The sequence below is a fragment of the Saccopteryx leptura genome, chromosome 1 (genome assembly GCF_036850995.1).
Source record: "Saccopteryx leptura isolate mSacLep1 chromosome 1, mSacLep1_pri_phased_curated, whole genome shotgun sequence".
Classification (NCBI taxonomy): domain Eukaryota; kingdom Metazoa; phylum Chordata; class Mammalia; order Chiroptera; family Emballonuridae; genus Saccopteryx; species Saccopteryx leptura.
The window spans coordinates 248336820-248356564 of record NC_089503.1 but is presented as its reverse complement, the minus strand read 5'-3'; the positions used below and the strand labels follow the sequence as shown (position 1 = coordinate 248356564).

At 46.1% G+C, this 19745-nt stretch overlaps 1 protein-coding gene across 4 annotated transcripts in view; it reads right to left on the bottom strand.

Annotated features, from left to right (window-relative positions):
* Positions 1-3049: 3049 nt before the first annotated feature.
* Positions 3050-19745, bottom strand: part of SAFB (scaffold attachment factor B) — a 49209-nt gene continuing 32513 nt past the window's right edge. Inside the window, exons 10-21 of one of the 4 annotated variants that reach the window (XM_066344817.1) lie at positions 18415-18564; positions 18256-18338; positions 17774-17913; positions 17503-17591; positions 14354-14460; positions 11480-11770; positions 9209-9346; positions 8941-8983; positions 4638-4756; positions 4222-4328; positions 3806-3872; positions 3050-3563 (exon numbers count right to left, since the gene is read on the bottom strand). In XM_066344817.1, coding sequence (XP_066200914.1) covers positions 3434-3563; positions 3806-3872; positions 4222-4328; positions 4638-4756; positions 8941-8983; positions 9209-9346; positions 11480-11770; positions 14354-14460; positions 17503-17591; positions 17774-17913; positions 18256-18338; positions 18415-18564 — 1464 coding nt within the window. In that variant the 3' untranslated portion in view covers positions 3050-3433. The remainder of the gene's footprint in view (positions 3564-3805; positions 3873-4221; positions 4329-4637; positions 4757-8940; positions 8984-9208; positions 9347-11479; positions 11771-14353; positions 14461-17502; positions 17592-17773; positions 17914-18255; positions 18339-18414; positions 18565-19745) is intronic. The other 3 variants (XM_066344818.1, XM_066344819.1, XM_066344820.1) reach the window with 3 other exon arrangements.

The window sequence follows — 19745 nt, the reverse complement described above, 5'->3', positions numbered from 1 at the left end:
CCACCTCCCTGGTCTCCTACTCCAGGTTGGCCCCTATCAATCTTTTCCCCAAAGTCCAAGTCTGATTATGTCACTACCCTGCTCAGAAACTTATGGCTCCCCACTGCCCTTCCCATGAGCCCAGATTCCTCAGAGGGACCCTTACTCCCCTAGGTTCCTTCTAGACATTGAGTGGCCCTCAGTTCCTCAAACAGCTGGGTTGTGTGTGTGTGTGACAGAGTCAGAGAGGGACAAATAGGGACAGAGGGAGAGAGATGAGAAGCAAAATTTCTTTGTTGCAGCACCTTAGTTGTTCATTGATTGCTTTCTCATATGTGCCTTGATGGGGGGGGGGGGCTACAGCAGACCGAGGGACCCCTTGCTTGAGCCAGCGACCTTAGGTTCAAGCTGGTGAGCTTTGCTCAAACCAGATGAGCCTGCGCTCAAGCTGGTGACCTCGGGGTCTCGAATCTGGGTCCTGTGTCCCAGTCCAACGCTCTATCCACTGCGCCACTGCCTGGTCAGGCAAATAACTGGTTTTAACCACCAGTTATTTTTATCTTTCCCAGCAACTCACAGGCTTCCTCACCAGGCCACCACCCTTCCTTCTGGTTGCCTCCTGCTCACTGCACAGATGCTGCCTCCCACGACCCCTTCCTCCTACCTCTAGACTGAGTTGAGTGCTCACTCTGGGCTTCCTTGGTTCCCTGGGGGTGCTGCAACACAGCACTACCTCAGGGCAGGGTTTTCTCACCTCAGCATCACTGACATTCCGGCCAGAGAAGTTCTGGGGGGCCATCCTGAGCACTGTAGACATTGAGAAGCATCCCTGCCTCCATACCTAAATGCTACTAGCGCCCCTCTACCCCCATGTCATGACAACCACATAGGTGTCCAGGTATTTGAGGGGACAATCACCCTAGTTGAGAATGGCCTTGGAGGGTAGTATGAGTACCATGTGGCTACTCCAACAAATGAATAGACTTAGTGTCTAAAACAACATAAATTGCTCCTCACAGTTCTGGAGGTTAGGAGCCCAACATGGGTCTCACTGGGCTGAAATCCAGATGGCAGCAGGTCTGGCTCTTTCCGGATGCTCCATTAGAGAATCTGTTTTCTGGCCTTCTCCAGCTTCTAGAAATTGCTGCATTCCTTCGTCCATGGGCCCTTTCTCCATTTCCAGCAGTGTTGTCTCTCAAACATCTACTCTGACTCCCCTGCTGCCGTATTTCTTTTATAAGGACCTTTGTAATGATATTAGGCTTATCTGGATAATCCAGAATCATCTCCCATCTCACGGTTCTTAATTTTGAAAGTCTCACCTGCCAAGTCCCATTTGCCACGAGATTGTTTTGTCTGCCCCTGCTCTGGTGGGTCTGGACTAAGATGGTGAGGAGGGATGGTAAGTTCTCCTGAACCAGAGGTGACTGAGAGACACAAGCCCCAAGGATCCCAAGACACTGGCTGTAGTGCGCTGGGTTCAGTGTCTCCATGTCACCTGCTGAGAACAAAGTCCAGTTGATGCTTTGTGCTCTCCACCTAGGAGCCACATGGGCTGCAGCAGCCTAGGCTCTTTCCCTAGGTGGCTGAGGGCCAAGCCAACCTTCGTTAAATCTTTTTTCTTTTGTATTTTTCCGAAGCTGGAAACGGGGAGAGACAGTCAGACAGACTCCCGCATGTGCCCGACCAGGATCCACCAGGCACGCCCACCAGGGGGCGATGCTCTGCCCCTCTGGGGCGTCGCTCTGTTGCGACCAGAGCCACTCTAGCGCCTGGGGCAGAGGCCAAGGAGCCATCCCCAGCGCCCGGGCCATCTTTGCTCCAATGGAGCCTCGGCTGCGGGAGGGGAAGAGAGAGACAGAGAGGAAGGAGAGGGGGAGGGATGGAGAAGCAGATGGGCGCTTCTCCTGTGTGCCCTGGCCGGAAATCGAACCCGGGACTTCTGCATGCCAGGCCGACGCTCTACCACTGAGCCAACTGGCCAGGGCGCTTTCGTTAAATCTTTTTTTTTTTTTTTTGTTAAATCTTAACAGTAGCGTGACCAGGTGGTGGCGCAGTGGACAGAGCGTCGGACTGGGATGCGGAAGGACCCAGGTTCGAGACCCCGAGCTCACCAGCTTGAGCGCGGGCTCATCTGGCTTGAGCAAAGAGCTCACCAGCTTAGACCCAAGGTCGCTGGCTCCAGCAGGGGGTTACTCGGTCTGTTGAAGGCCCGCGGTCAAGGCACATGTGAGAAAGCAATCAATGAACAACTAAGAAGTCGCAATGCGCAATGAGAAACTGATGATTGATGCTTCTCATCTCTCTCCGTTCCTGTCTGTCTGCCCCTATCTCTGCCTCTGTAAAAAAAAAAAAAAAAAAAAATCTTAACAGTACAAGGTGACACATTCAAACAGTCAACAGCAGGTATGTTACTCCAATGTGACCCTGGAAACAGTTTTGTAGTCAACAGAGGTCCTGGTGGACTGGAATATGGGAGTTACTCTGTGGTCTTTGGAGAATTAGGATATTGTAGCTGAGGTGGTGGCAGGATAGAGGGGGCCACAGCCCTACAGTGGTACTGAAGCTACTCAGTGGAACAAATGGAGACTCAGAACGGAAGGAACTTGCCCCAAGGCAGGCTGTAAAACTGGGCCCCCGGGTCTCAGGCTGTGTCCTGACTGGGATTTTTGATCCAGTTCTTATGGATCAGGTGTTGGTCTCTGGCAGAAGGAACAGTGAGCCCCAGCTGGCCAAGGCAAGATGTCTCCTTTGAGGCTGAGGTTGGGAGGGAACTGCCAGGCTGCAAACCCCGAGATTCCATGCAACACTTGTCCCTGAACACACCTGCGTCACACTGTCCAACCATACGGCCCCTTCCTTTCTTGGTGTTAACAGTTCTTCTCTCAGCGCCCTGCTCTGTTGTGACCTTGTCCTCACCATACTAGAAAACAGAAAGTAGATGGTGGGTGCTGGGGGAAGGGGAGTTAGTGTTTAATGAGTTCCAGTTTGGGAAAATAAAACTTCTGGAGATGAGTGACAATTGTACAGCAATGTGAATTAAATGCCACTGAATTACACGTAAAAATGGTTAAAATAGTGAATTTCCTGTTATGTTTATTTTACCATACACACACAAAATGACAGCATATTCAGCAAAGGCGACAGGAATGCCGGAAACCCCAATAGACCCTCGAAGCTGCCCCTTTCAGCCCTCCCCTGGAGGAAAAGCTGTGGCTCAGCAATGCCGAGTATAATTTCATTTTACTTAAAGACGGAGATAAAAAGATGATGCTTTAAATAAAGGGTATGTGAACAGAAACACATTTATTACAAAAAAAAAACAAACCAAATTCACATTGTATTGAGCTACAATATGGCAGCAGATAAAAAAAAAATTTTGTACACAGTTTAAGATAACTCCTAACAGAACATACTCTGGTTGCCATGTGACGGAACACAGGATTCCAAGCACTTAGTAACGGCGAGTGAAGCGGGCATCGTTGGGTCGGCTGCCTCGGTTTTGGCCACCAAATCCGCCTTGCATTGCACCACGTGGAATCACGTGGCCTCGAGAGGCCCCTCTTGGGGTAAAGTTGCTGCGCCTAAAACAAACACAGATACTCATGTCCTTGGAACCTGTTCAGTGGGATGTGCTGGGTGCCTGTGGGACACATGCCCTTCGGGACTCTTCCCTCTTAAGCAGCAGCCCCAGGGGACTCTTGAGCGCAATGACAAGCAACAAAGCACAACAGAGGGCAGCATACGTTAGAAAGACTTGGCTGTTTCTAAACCTTCAAGCAAGCCACGTGCAAAGAGACTGGTACAGACTAACAGAACACCTTACCCTGACATCCCTCCTCGGTCCATCATGTGACCTGGCCCAGAATGACCAGACATACTTCTCTCACCACCTAGAAAACAAGACACACTGTTGGCAAGGAACCTCCAAGCACAGGATGTAGTTTAGAAGACACCAACACAGGGCTCAGGCAAGTCTAGTCCCTTTTCATGCCACCCAGTCAACCCTGTGAATGTGTAAACACAAGAATGACACACAATTGTCCTAAGTCACAGTGGGGAGGTGTTACCAGCATCCACAGCACTTTTCTACACCAACCCTCACTCCCACCCACTACCCAGTCATGTCCTCTGCCTGGCCCTGAGGAGAGACAGCAGGGCGATGAGCAGTGACGAGGGAAGAACAGGTGTAGCCTGAGCTTTCCAAATACTTCACAGCTGCGTCCAAGAGCCAGTCCTTACCTTGCCATCTCTTGTGGTCCCTGTCTATCATGCCTCCATCAGCAGCACCCTGCCATGCACGGTCATCCTCTATTCTTCGGCCATGGTCCCCCCAGTCACGTCTGCCCCTTGGAAAAAAGACATCTCTGATATGGATTGCCCCCACCTCTGCCTCTCAGAACAGTAACTGCAGTAGGTTCTGGAGTGTGGGTCTAACATTCTGTGTTCCCAGCCCCCTCATCCCTTCCGGCAGTGGGTACTGCAAGAAACAGGACTAGCTCTGGCCCCATGCTACTCAAAGAGCTCCAAGGAGGCCTGAGTCAAAGTCAATGCACTGAGTCACAGGGCAATGCTCACTGCATCCCCAAAACTGGGGTCCTCAGTCTGTCAGCTATGTGTGAGGCCCACAAGGGCACTGTGTAGTGTGAGACACAAACCTGGGTGGAGGAGGCAGCCCCCGGCCCTCACTCATTCTCTTGTCAGAACCGTATCCGCCCCACCTGTCACGGGAGTCCCGCCCATGGCGTTCTGGTCCTCCGTGGCGTTCAGGGTAATGCTGGATATTAAAGAACCAAAATGAGAAGGCTTTAGTATTAACCCTCATCCCAAAGCCTTTGGAGCAACAAGGTAATAAAGACAACCACTCGGAAGCATATGCTGCCAGGCACTCTGCACACTGTCGCATGCCACATGTTCCACTTTCTCTCGCCTGACACAGCTGCATCCCTGAAGTCTGCTCGTGGCCTGGTGAGGAAAATGTGCTCGAGTCAAGGAAAGAAGAAAGAAGTTTAGGGCCGAGTGTCACCCTAATCAGAAGGAAGATAATTGAGGGACTGAGGGCTACTGGGACCAAGCAACTACTCCATGCCAAGAACAGGTCCCTGTACTGACAATATAGTCAACACCCCCACAGAGCCACTAGAGCAGAAGGGCAATGAGGAATCCTTTAACACAACTCACTAGTGGCCCTGGCATCATGCCCCTACTTTGCCCTGGAAATAAGACATCTGTCTGCCAGAGCTGGGTACAGTCAACACGTGGCCAGAGCCACCAGTGCTGCCGACTCTGTACAGTCACTGTGTCAAGTGTTGGGCAGACATGGTCCCAAGAGTGCCTGACCCTGTTCCACATGCTCTGTGAAGGACAGATGACAGAAAAAACCCCTGTCTACAGAGTTTGCTTTCACTCCATGGTTTGCCATTCCACATACCAACCTGTGACTGGGGGGCATTTGCCCCAGGATGATATTTGAAGTGAGGAGAACTAGAAGGTAGCGCCTGGTCACAAAGCCCCTTGGATGCCTGCTCCAGTGGCCTGGTCACTGTCTGCAGCCATGCTCATCTTCCCCTTAAGCTAGAACCCTCCAAAGTCAGGGTGAGCATACCCTTACATGGAGTCCTAACTGCCAACTGCCTGCTTTGGTCTCTTACTCCAAAATGTACATGACACCTCCTCTCAACAAGATAAGGGGGTCAATTTAAAAGATGGACAAAATGGAGCATCGTTCCTTCAAAGAGCAGAATCAAAGGCTAAAGTGTCCATGGACTTTAGTCAGTGGTACCGTATGTAAGAAAAGCTGATTAAATGGGAAAATAACACTTCAAAAAAAAAATTTATAGCACAGGATTTACAGAACATCCAGTTTTGTACAAAGACAAACACTTAAGGAAATTTTTTGGTGTGACAGAGACAGAGAGAGACAGAGGGAGGGAGAGGGAGGGACAGAGAGAAGGACAGATAGGGACAGACAGGCAGGGAGGGAGAAGCATCAATTCTACATTGCAGCACCTTAGTTGTTCACTCATTGCTTTCTCATATGTGCCTTGACTGGGAGCCTACAGCAGAACAAGAGACCCCTTGCTCAAATCAGTGACCTTGGGTTCAAGCTGGTGAGCCTTGCTCAAACCAGATGAGCCCACTGCTCAAGCCGGCAATCTCGGGGTTTTGAACCTGGGTCCTCCATGTCCCAGTCCAACGCTCTATCCACTGTGCCACCTCCTAGTCAGGCAAGGGGGAATATTTTTAAGAGAAAGGGAGGGAAAAAGAAGGGAGAAGCATCAAAGCGTAGTTGTGGTACTTTCAGCTGTTCGTTGATTGCTTGACCAGGGAGCTCTGGCTAAGCCACTCACCCCTTGCTCAAGGCAGCAACCTTAGATTTCAAGCCAGAAACTCAGGGTTTTGAACCACTGTCAAGAAGTAATTTTTTATCAATTGACTTCTACACACAACTGGACGGAGGGGCATTTAATACAGGGAAGTTCACAGCGTGAGACCTGGTTCTTAACTAACGCCCATTTCTCCATGGTATTTTAAAGTTTAATGAACATTCTTCCATCCAACCAACCAGCCCTTGTAACAGTTCAACAAGGCCCTGAAGGTCTGTGCTATTTTCTCTGTGTCAGCTTTCACCATCTGCTGTTTGAGGCAGCCTTGGGGTCTTTTTCATGACTGTATATGTGAGAAAACAAACTCAGAATGGTACTGTCTGGTCATAAGCTGAGAAACCACTAGCATTAAGAGTCACCTGTGAGGGACTGTGGAAACACTTTCTGTAGACATGTATGTAGTCGCATTTACTTATGTGGTGTAATAACTGCCCTCATTTCAGGGCTGGAGAAACAGGTTTGGCAGAAGTGGTGGCATCAGGACAGTTTAGCTAGTATGTTCAACTTCTCCACTAAAGAGAAAACAGAAGGCTAGATCTAGATTTAGCCGCACGTAAGATTATTCTCCAAGAATAAAGAAAAAGGACTTGTGAGGATCACAGAATTACTCCTGAAGTGGCAGAAGAACACTCAATATACCAAGGAACAAAGCAATCCTCAGCCACATTCTCAGGAAATGAGGGAGGAGGTTGGGAACAAAAAGTTTCTGCTGGGGCCTGACCTGTGGTGGCGCAGTGGATAAAGCGTTGACCTGGAATGCTGAGGTTGCTGGTTCAAAACCCTGGGCTTGCCCGGTCAAGGCACATATGGGAGTTGAAGCTTCCTGCTCCTTCCCCCCTTCTCTCTCTCTCTCTCTCTCCTCTAAAATGAATAAATAAATAAATATTAAAAAAAAAAAAAAAGTTTCTGCTGGGGGCAGGGAAAGGACAGACCCATGGGGCAATTCTGCTGAACCCTGACCACAAACTTCCCTCAATTCCCTGGACTTTGTAAGTAAATGCACTTAAGAGTCCAGGCTCTAGCCCAGGGGTCTCAAACTCAACTCAGCATGTGGGCCGCAGAGCATGATCACAGCCGTTCGGAGGGCCGCACTAGGTCTACAAAAGGCAACTGTTACGCAACACTTTTCTCATTGCAGTTGAAAACAAAAAAAAAATCAGTACAACAAGCACAATCGTACATGCAGTTTACTCAGTGTCACAAAACGACCAGAAACTGTAGTTCGCATCACAATTGCTGTTAACTAAGCTAATATCTAGCTAGGATGCTAGAGAAATGAAAAATACAAGTAGGCCCCTAGGCTTACTTAATTTTATCCAAAATATTTTGAACTTCGTGGATTAGTCTGCGGGCCGCACAAAATTGTTCGGCGGGCCGCGAGTTTGAGACCCCTGCTCTAGCCTGACCTGTGGTGGCGCAGTGGGATAAAGCGTTGACCTGGAACGCTGAGGTTGCCTGTTCGATACCCCGGGCTTGCCTGGTCAAGGCACATATGGGAGTTGATGCTTCCTGCTCCTCCCCTTTCTTTCTCTCTCTCTCCCCTCTATGAAAATTGAATAAATAAAAAATCTTAAAAAAAAAAAAAGAGTCCAGGCTCCAAGCCCTGGCCAGATAGCTCAATTGGTTAGAACATCCCTGATACACAAGGGTTGGCAGTTTGATCCCCGGTTAGGGCAGGTACAGAAACAGATCAATATTTCTGTCTCACTGTCCCTTCCTTTCTCTCTAAAATCAAGTCAATAAATTAAAAAAAAAAAAAAAAAAAAAGTCCAGGCTCCTTGGGGAAGTTCTCAATACACATGTAAATAAGACATGGGAAAAAGAAGGAAACTGCCTAGCCTGTGGAGGCGCAGTGGATAAAGCATCAATCTGGAACACTGAGGTTGCTGGTTCAAAATCCTGGGCTTGCCCGGTCAAGGCACATCCAACAAGCAAACAATGAACTAAAATGAAGCAACTATGAGTTGCTATTTCTTGCTCTATCCACCCTCCACCCGTAAAATCAATAAATAAAATCTTAAAATTTAGCTTATTTTCTAATGTGTTAATTCTGCAAAGAGAACAAGCATGGACCAGAGATTGAGTTGCTGTCTGGGGCTCAGCAGAGTGGGCCACAAGGTATATTCCAACAGAGCCTGTCAAACCTACCCAAGGCTCTCTAGCACTTTACTACCTGTGCTTTAGTTACTAAGGTATATAGCACTTCAGGGCAAGCCTAAAAAGGGCTTCAAAAAACCTGTTTAGATTTCCCACCAAGCCCTGGCCAGATAGTTTGGCTGTTAAGAGCATCATTCCAGAGTGTAGAGGTTGCCGGTTTGATTCCCAGTCGTGCATACAGGTACAGATGTTCCTGTCTCTTTCTCCTGCTCTCTTCCTCTAAAAAGTCATTAAAATAAAACATTAAAAAAAAAATTTCCTGCCAAGTCTAAGTACAAATCATTCAAACTGTTATCCCACAAACACTGAAGGGCTGACCATTCTTTTGCTAGTACAAACGAGAGGAGGAGAAAGGCAGGTAAAGGGTAAATAAACTTGACAGGAAAACTGTTGACTACAATCCTAGCTTCTGACTTACCTGTCCTTCTCTTTCTCCCATCATTGACCTTGAACCTTCTCTCCTGAAAGAGACGATTGAAAAAAAGCCATAGGAGAGGAAGAGTAAATCAGAGTCAGACCCCCAAATGGAATACATCTTCCAAATTAAACCCAGTACTCCATATACACCGATGGTTTGAGCATATTCACAGAACCTAGAAGGGTCAACTTCACTTTCTTGTTATTAAGAATGACCCAGGATAAAGACCTCCTACATAAGTGGGCAGGGTCATGGGGGCCTGGCTGACCTGTCTACTGAGTGGTCGGGGTAGCGGCCTCGGTCCCTGTGGTCAAAGTCATGGAAGCGGTCCTGGCGGCTGAAGTCAGAATGGTAGCGTTCATCCAGGGCAGCTCGCTTGGCGTCTGGCCAATAGGCATTATCTCTCCTGCAAGTGGAAGAAAGGGATGAATGTACTTCCTCCCCCGCCAAATATATCAAACTGTGGAAGCTGGTGAACTGCACCGAGACTGTCCCTGGCCCCACCACTTCAGAGAACAATCCACTTTATCAACAGAGTCTTCTTTACTGCATGAGCTAAGAGGCCGAAGCACGAGACTGAATGACTGTTCCATTTTGTCCAACATGCCCACTTCCTCCACATAGGAGCGCTTTAGTTTGCCAAGTAAAGGTGATTAGTGAAGTGCGCAGGTTGGCATCTGCAGAATGGCTACAGGGTTGGCCTCATTATAGTTCTGTATTGCACTTTTGTGTCTCTTTTACCCTGTTCTCTGACGTCCAGTAGAGATGGACATTTAGAAAAGACATCCAGTAGGGAGGACTTTTAGAAGCACTTGAATGTACTGCTTCAGACTCCTAGCATCAGTATTTTGCACAAAGGCATAAAAAGTCCTAGGAGGAAAGAAAAAAATCCTAGGAGAGTCTAAAGACCTTTTATAGAAGTCACACTGTAACCACACTACGGAAACCTAGCTTCAAATTGCAATGTATTTGGGCCCTGGCTGGTTGGCTCAGTGGTAGAGTGTCGGCCTGGAGTGTTGATGTCCAGGATTTGATTTCTGGTCAGGGCACACCAAAGTGCCCATCTGATTCTCCACTCCTGTTTTCTCTCTCCTGCATCCCTTTCCTGCAACCATGGTTGGATTGGAGCAAGTTGGCCCCAGGTGCTGAGGATGGCTTCATGGCCTCCGCCTCAGGCGATAAGAAGAGCTCAGTTGCCAAGCAACATAGCTATATCCCAGATGGGCAGATCATCACGCCCTAGTGGGCTTGCCAGGTGGATCCAGGTCAGGGTGCATGTGGGAGTCTGTCTCTCGTCTTCCCCTGCTCTCACTGAATTAAAAACAACAAAACAAAAAAACACAAAAAAAAGCGCAGTGGATAGAGCTTCGGACTGGGATGCAGAGGACCCAAGTTTGAGACCCCGAGCTCATATGGTTCGAGCAAAAGCCCACCAGCTTGAACCCAAGGTCACTGGCTCCAGCAAGGGGTTACTTGGTCTGCTGAAGGCCCGCAGTCAAGGCACATATGAGAAAGCAATCAATGAACAACTAAGGTGTTGCAACGAAAAACTAATGATTGATGCTTCTCATCTCTCTCTGTTCCTGTCTGTCTGTCCGTCCCTGTCTATCCCTCTCTCTGGAAAAAAACCCAAAACAAACAAAAAAACCCAACAAAAAACAAACAAACAAAAAACCCAGACAGGATCATACTTAAGACAGATTATATCAACCAGACTCCTCACAGCAGGGTTTAAATTTAGGCCTCTTTCTCACTGGTGGTCATGACCTTAGTATTCACACATTATATCAACATCTAGAGAATTAAAATTAAATCTTATTATTGAAATAAGCAAAAACAAATTACTGCAATGATTACAAAGCCTGGAAAGGGTCCAGAAGGAGGCACTTTATTTTTAATATTCAGTGAGAGGAGGGGAAGCAGAGTGACAGACTCCCCCCATGCGTCCCAACTGGGATCCACTTGGCAAAACCCCTAGGGGGTGATGCTTTGTCCATCTGAGAATTGCTCCATTGATCAGCAACTGAGGCAGAGAACATGGAGCCATCCTCAGCACCCAGGGCCAACTCGCTCCGTTTCAGCCATGGCTGCAGAAAGGGGGTTGGAGAGACAAGCAAAAGGGAAAGGGCAGAACAGATGGGTATTTCTTCTGTGTGCCCTGACCGGGAATAGAACCCGGGACATCCACAGGCCCATCTGATGCTCTACCACTGAGCAAACCTGCCAGGGCCAGGAGGCACTTTTTGGTTTGGCTGCCTGCCTAGCTGCTCTGGGTGCCTGAACTCCTTCCTCTGGGAATCTGCTGGAATCGGAACCTAGTGACTTCATCAATACAACGTGACCCAACCATTTATTTCTCCACCAACCTGAGCCCACTGCAGATTTCCCCAGCCAAGTACAGAATATTGAGTTGGGCTATAACAAGTACTTGCTCTTCCTTGTAAATAAAAATCTCAAGTTAACATGATTTGGGGGACCATAAAACAACTCTAAGTGCCATGGGCTATCTAAGGCAGCCAGTAGCAGCAGCTTGGCTTACCGGCCATCCACATCGTAGGGCCTCCGCACAGCAGGCCGCCGCTCCTGCTCATAGCGCAACTCCTGCTGGCGCCGCAGCTCCTCACGCTCACGATGGATACGCTCCTGCTCCTTCCTGCGCTCATGCTCCACATGCATGCGTTCCCGCTCTAGCCGTTCCCGCTCCATGCGCTCCCGCTCTAGACGGTGCCGATGGTAGGCCAGTCTCTCACGAGCAAACTCCAGCTGTTCCCGTTCCTCTTGCTCCCACAGTGCCTGCATGCGCTGTTCCCGTTCACTGCGCTCACGCAACCTGTGCAATGAGAGCACAGCTGCTGGGGCCCACAGGCTGCAATGCTGGCAGCATCACCCAGTGTAGCAAGCTTTACGATTGCAGAGCAGTAGCTCTCATGGGGAAGTGCAAAGCCGCCATGGAGCACTTGGAAATGCAGACTGCAGGGCTGGGCCTCAACCTGCAGAACTGCTACTCTACCCCTGAGAGTTAGGGTGGGGCCCATTGTCTCTGAAATATCATCCAGAGCCCAGAAGTACCAGCAAGGGTTCTGCTTCCCACTGAGTCTGAGACCAGCCAGGTAAAAGCAAAGGGGAGTGTGTGTATGGTTAGCTATATGAACTGAAATCTTTCTGGAGTTCAACATCTTATTCCGTAAAATACCCATTAAAAATAAGAAACAGGACATACTGTTCATAGCACATAAAGCTGAATTAGAACCTTTGGTCTTTAAATCATAAACTTCAATAAGTCACCATGAAACCAAGCTAGTACACTGTATCAAGATCCTTTGATGATATTATGTGCATTTCCTTTATTTATTTAAGAGAGGAGAGAGAAAGAGAAAGAGAGAGAGAGAAGGGGGGGGGGGGAGAAGCAGGAAGCATTAACTCCCTTATTGCCTTGACCAGGCAAGCCCAGGGTTTCAAACTAGTGACCTCAGCATTCCAGGTCAATGTTTCATCCACTGCGCCACCACAGGTCAGGCTAAATTCAGGTGAATTTAAAAACAAGCAAGGGCCTGTAGCAGCTGAGTGGTGAAGTGCCAACAAGGCTATGCAGGGCCCCTCCCAGGCTAAGGGCACTGAGAGCTGTTCTGATAGTGAGACTGATCAGATTGCAGCACATTTCCTTCCAGTCTCTGTACAAGTGCCAGGCTGTCTCCTTTCCATCCTTTGCTATGCATTTACAGGCACACCTATACCAGCAGAAACACATTACCGTGCATTGTTTCGTGTCTGCATTTTGGACAAAAATGGTCACTTCCTTGGTTCATGTAGCACACCCTGAGCGCCCCCACCCCCACCTCTGCAGTTCTATGACGCACTCTCAAGGAGCCCATAGAAGTAGGCAGGTTACATAACCAGCACCCACCCCAGAGGCAGACCTCATGGTTGTTTCAACCTCACAAAAACAGACACCCATGCCTCCATTTTCCTCCAGGGCAGGTTTGAAGAGGTGTTATTTCTCTGTCCGGGGCACTAGAATTCAGAAGTACATCTATGTAGAATGTCTCTCTAGGCTATGTGGCTATGTACACTCCCATCCTCTACTAATACCAGTCTCCCACACTATAATTCAAATGGTGGATCAAATTCCAGTCATGGCCATTTGTATCATCTTTTGTCCATCAGGTTATTTTTTCCTTATTACATTTACTTCAAATCACCTTTATTCTTACCTGTCACATGTCTTTGACTTTCTCTAGTCTTTTATTGTAGAGTTTAAGTTTTGATTTAGTCTACTTCTCCTTTATTATTTTTCAGGCCTTCCAAAGCTCAAATTCATAAATATCTTTTACATTATAAAGATTTTATTTATTCATTATAGAGAGGGGAGAGAGAGAGAGAGAGAGAGAAGGGGGGAGGAGCAGGAAGCATCAACTCCCATATGTGCCTTGACCAGGCAAGCCCAGGGTTTTGAACCGGCAACCTCAGCGTTTCCATGTTAATGCTTTATCCACTGCGCCACCACAGGTCAGGCTCTTTTACATTATATAGGTAATTTTAGTTTTTATGCTTGTGTTCAGTCATCAGTTTGACTATTTTGTCAAATTATTAGACACCAAAAGGACTATCCAAAGGAACAGCCAAAAGACCTTAAGCCATTTTGGAAGAGTCCATCCTTTCATCACTAGTGGGAAATGTCATTTTTGTCATGTTAATTTTTCACATGCTCATGGGTCAGTTCTACTGATTTATTTGCCAATTACTTCAGCAAAACTAAACTTTCCTTTGCCCAATGCCTTTCCCTCTTAGGCATAAAGATCTGTATGGGGCATTAAAAAAACCCAGCACACCCTATCCCCTTTCTCACTCTTATTTTGCTAGACATTTTTACCAACAGCTATTTTTTAAACAATAGTTTAAAAGCTGTTACTTGAAAAAACAAACAAACAAACAAAAAAACCAAGTTGTTACCTGATAGGAATAATTAACTATCACTCAACATGATTGATATCATTTGTGTTTAATTTTTTGAAAATTATAAAGATATTTTTTCTCTGGCTTATTTAAGGATGAGAACTTCTCGACTCACTTAATAGATCTGTCCCACTGTTTTCCTTTTTCACGGTTTCTGGAGCAAACTGGTATGTTTTTCTAACTAGCACTAACTACTGTACCAAGAAGCATCCCATCTCCTGCCTCTGTTCCCTTCCATAATATTTATGAGATGAGTCTATTTGCATGAAATAATCATTTGAAAAAGCTATAGGTTGAAATTCACAGCACAGCAAGTCTATGAGCTAAAAGCCAAAGGGGCAAATAGGTATAAAGCAGTTCCCCACCTAAAAGGGACTCTGAACAACCCCCAACCCCTGGATTCAGTTATAACCAGTTGAATGAAAACAACCAATCCAAATCTTTCAGGACCCTGACTCACCTACGGGACTCAGAGTCTCTCGACTTCCGAGGTTCTTTGACTTTATCAAAGGACACGACAGACAGCTTCTCTCTGCTGGCTGATTTGCGATCCTGGCTCTTGGAAACCTGGTTCACCAAGGAATATTATTAAGAAGTTAAGATAGAAATGTCAACAGGAGGAATCAAGTTACATCCAGGTTCACGCATCCAACATGAAGGCCAAAAATGAAGATTAATATTTAATGAGACAATTAGGTAACATGTTCTTGCCTAATCAACTTCACATTTCGCTTAGCATAATTCAGTCACAGATCTTCGCCTGACCAGGTGGTGGCGCAGTGGATAGAGCGTTGGACTGGGATGCAGAGGACATAGGTTCAAGACCCCGAGGTTGCCAGTTTGAGCACAGGCTCATCTGGTTTGAGCAAAGCTCACCAGCTTGGACCCAAAGTCACTGGCTTGAGCAAGGTGTTACGTGGTCTGTTGAAGGCCCACAGTCAAGGCACATATGAGAAAGCAATCAATGAACAACTAAGGTGTCGCAATGAAGAACTGATGATTGATGCTTCTCATCTCTCTTTGTTCCTGTCTGTCCCTATCTGTCCCTCTCTCTCTCTGTCTCTGTATTAAAAAAAAAAAAAGTCACAGATCATCATCATTTAATGCTAACAGACAGAGTATGGCAAAAGTAGGTTTACAGTTGTTCAAGTAGAAAATAACATTAATTAATAAATAATGCCCTGGCTAGATGGCTCGGTTAGTTGCAGCATCAACTTGAAGCCCAGAGATTGCTAGTTAGATCCCTGGTCAAGGCATATAGAGAAACAGAGAAATGTTTCTATCTTTCTCCTTCTGTAACATCAATAAAAGTTAAAAACAGAATATAGAAAAATAGAATATAAGAATAAACTATTTTGCATACTCCCAAATGTAAACCTACTTTGCCACACCCTGTACAATGCAAGTATTCAATAGGATTGAAATGGAAAATAAGTACTATTTCCCAAAAAACTTCAAAAATAATTTAAAAAATTATTTTTACACTTTCTTTTGCCCTTCTCCTAAATAATTAAATGTGCAGAAAGTGTCCAATTGAGGCCATTTCTGGTACGTTGAAAGAGTCTTTATTTGTGCTGACTGCATTCTTTCTAAGATCTACCCATCTTAGCCCTGGAATCCAAGCTTTCGTTTTGTACTTTTCCAAACATTTTTTATTAAACATTTTTTATTAAGTAGGGGTAAAGGCTGTACTGTATTAAAATATTTGCACAAACCATAAACACATGCCAACTTCCATAATCAAAATGTTGGCTTGCAACTGATGCACACTATTCAATAGCTGATATGGTTGTCACCTGTGTAGCACGGATTAACAAGACAGCCTGAGGATGGAGTCCAGGAAGTTGATGCTCAGTGTCCCCCCTGGACAGTTAACTGGAATGGGTGGTTCACTATGTCTGTACTATGCAAACTATAGTTTACAGTGAACACCTACTTCCCTTCTGGGAGCTGGGGATTATGGTACTTGGCAAGTTATCAGCTCCCAATAGAAAGGTTGGCTGAGCCTAACTTGTGGTGGCACAGTGGATCAAGTGTCGACCTGGAATGCTGAGGTCACCGGTTCGAAACCTAGACTTGCCTGGTCAAGGAACTTACAACAAGCAATCAATGAACTAAAGTGAAAGGTCAAAGAACTATGAGTTGATACTTCTCGCTCCTCTTCCCCTTTCTCTCCTCTCTCTGTAAAATCAATAAATCTTTAAAAAATAAAAAAAGGCAATGTTGGCTGAAGTTCTAATGGGCTTCCCTGGGCAGAAGCATCACTCATGTGTTGCTGCATTTTCATTGCTGTGTGAGCCTATGGGAGGGAGAGAATACAAAGGAGCCCACAAGGGTTGGTTCCCTCCACATTCCACCTGTGTCTTTCCCTCCATGATCTATCTACTCTGCATCTGTATCTACAATGATACTCACTGCATCATTGTAGCCAACTGTAGCTGTGAGGACAACTTTATGTTCAATTCACTGGTCCCTATAATAGTGAATCACTGAATGTGAGTGATCCTGGGGATCCTGGACCCACATCTATCAAAACTATTAAGGCCGTCGTCAAAATCTGAATGTATGAACATCAATATTGCCCATGACCCTAATGGCAGTCACGCTAAAGTGGTAAGAACCTAAGACACGTACTTTGTGGGTCCTGTGTTCTGCACAGCATCTGCAAGGAGACAGTACAGGATGAAGCTAAGGTGGAGGCCAGCGTAAAGGCAGCTGGGGAAGCTGGCTGGATTATGTCATATGTGCATTAGGAATGCATGATAAAGCACTGCTAGAATTTTCAGGACAGGCAATAAAAATGGATTGCTCAATACAGACTGAGTTAAAAGGTCAACCACTCCAATATTTGAATTTTAAAATTAGCTTTAGGGAAAAAAAGGAACAATTCTCATCAGAACAAAGTTAACTATAAAGGAAAGCATTTACTATACTGCTCATAAAAATAAGGGGATATTTTGTCACTTCATATTCATTTTGAAATTATCCCCTAATTTTTTTGAGCAGTATATTTAGAATTTTTATCAGTTTACTGGAGGCAAACTGATGGCATATGCCAGGGAGCAAGATCTCAAGTACTCCTTAAGGAAAAGCTTTAAGCTTTCTCATGTTGTTTTTTTTTTTTTTTAATATTTTATTTTATTTTTTTGTGGCAGAGACAGAGAGAGAGTCAGAGAGAGGGACAGACAGACAGGAAGGAAGATGAGAAACATCAATTCTTCGTTGCGGTTCCTTAGTTGTTCATTGATTGATTTCTCATATGTGCCTTGACCAGGGGGCTACAGCAGAGCGAGTGACCCCTTGCTCGAGCCAGCAACCTTGGGTCCAAGCTGGTGAGCTTTGCTCAAATCAGATGAGCCTGTGCTTAAGCTGGCGACCTCAGGGTCTCGTACCTGGGTCCTCCATATCCCAGTCCAACACTCTATCCACTGCGCCACCACCTGGTCAGGCTGTCATGTTTTTTAGTTCAAGATAAATATATTTTGAAAAGGTAGACAACCACTCTCAAGTTAAGCTCAATAATTTCCTAAAACACACTTAGAAATGTAAATATTAAGAAATTTCAAAGACAAAACTGCTAAACACCCTAATCAGAAAATCAATACTTACTCTCTCTTTGGATCCCGATGTTTTGACACTAATAACAGGCACACCTTTAGATTTATCCATTACTACAGTCCGCTCAGTTCCTCGACTTCCTGCAGGAAGAAAAGTTGGCGTGAGGTAAGAAATAAGAAACATCCAAATGAGAAATAATACTCAATTCTATGAAAAGAAATCTAGTTTGTGTTGCCAAATGACTACAGCAAACCAACAAACCACACCAGCAAGGACCAAAGCACAAGGTGAACTCTTGTATATAAATCAGTAGGTGGGCTACCTGATTTTGTGGTTCGAGATCGCTCTGTGGGACCAGGTTTCTGATCATCTTGATCTTTAATCTTTTCCCCAATTCCGTCTTCACCCTTTTTAGCTTCATCTTTTCTGTCGGCTTTATCTTCCCTTTTATGGTTTGCAGATCTAAGAAAGACCATGGAACAGAGAAACGTGTTAGGTCAGATATTTAGATAAACCAGCCTTGACCAGATTCTTGCCATGAGCTCCAAGTGCCACAGACAAGGCTGTCTCAGCTGGAACTGACAGGACGACAGAGAAACAAGGAGCCCATCCTGCTTTTTCCAAATGCCCTGGGATTAAGGAAATCCTTCCCAATGATTGGTGGTGGAACCTCCTTCTAACAAATAGGAAAAAGAAAGGTCAGGGGTCTCATGTTCTTCCCTATCTATGGAGAACCTGAAGGATGTGAAATAAAGAAAAGGATCGTCTTGGCCAACACTTCCCTCAAATAAGAGTAATACATACTTGTCACTGGTGCTGGACTTCTCTTTTTTCCCTTCACCCTCTCTTTTGTCAGAGGTTTTCTTTCCAGCAGGTTCATTTTTCGCCTGAAAAATAGAATCAAGTATTAACGTAAACAGTTTCTTCAAATGGTCACAGATTTGGAAGAAAATGGCCCCTTACCTTTTCCACTGAGATCATTTTCCCATGGAGCTCTGTCTTATGCAGGTGGTTAATGCATTTTGTGGCTTCCTCTGCTGTGGACATTGTCACAAAGCCATAGCAGCGAGCTCCAGGACTCCGAGCATTTGTCACAACCTTGGCACCCACCACCTCAAAGGAAAGAACAGAACTATGTCTCAGATACGAGGCCCCCACATACAGACCTCAACACTCACCACTCAAAACACACAGGTCATTATGGTTCATGCTGCTTTCCTCTGATCCACCCAAGTCCTGGCTCCCCCTGGTATGAGAACCCATGGGGAAACACTCTAACCAGATCCCAAAAAGAGGCAGTTGACTGGGGAATGTAAAGCTTTTGTCTTGCAGCTACTATTCCAAGGACCTCCTCTACTTCTGGCTATTTCTCCAGGAAACCAGGATGGCAGCGTGGAGGAGACAAGTAAGATGAAGGCAGAGTTCTGCCAGCATCCCTTTAATATTAAACTGAAATTTGCAAGGAAATTATTCCAAACATACAATCATAGATGTAAGCAGTAATACAGAACAAGTTCACTAAGATGTTTGAGGCACTAGGTACGTCCATCCTCACACGCTGTGTAATTCCCCCAATGACTCCTATAAGCTGATGTCGGGAAAAGCCCACAGGAGCCAGTATGCATCCTCATTGTTCCACACGAAGTCTTAGCCCCAAAGAAAGGTTTCAGAGTGGTCTGATCCTTTGCTTTATTGGAGCCCAACAGAAAACCTGCAATGCACCCAAAACCCCATAGGCTTCAGTGACGTTTCCCTGCTGAGAGAGTACCCATCAGCTCTGAGGATCACAGGTGAAATCAGGAAAGGGCCCACATTGTACTACTGAGGGTCCAGGGAGTCAAGTTATTTCTATCATCATGGCACAGTTTCCCCCTTGTTAGCTCTTAGACATCAATAACCAAGGTAGCCTGACTGGTGGTGATACAGTGGATTGAGTGTTGGCCCAGGACACTGAGTGCCCCAGTTGGGAAACCCTGGTGCTGCTAGCTTGAGCGTGGGCTTATCAGCTTGAGTATGGGGGTCACCGGATTGAGTGCAGAATCACAGACATGACCCCAAGGTTGCTGATTAGAAGCCCAAGGTTGCTGGCTTGAACAAGTGGTCACTGGCTGGGTTTGAGCCCCCCGTCAAGGAATGTAGGAAAAGCAACAACTAAAGTGAAGCAACTACGAATTGATGCTTCTTATCTCTCTCTTCCCCCTGCTTTTCCTCTCTCAAAAAAAACCCCAAGGTAAATACTATTAGTTTTCTTATAATTTGCTAAAGCCTTAATATAAACAAAGGTCTGTGCCAAG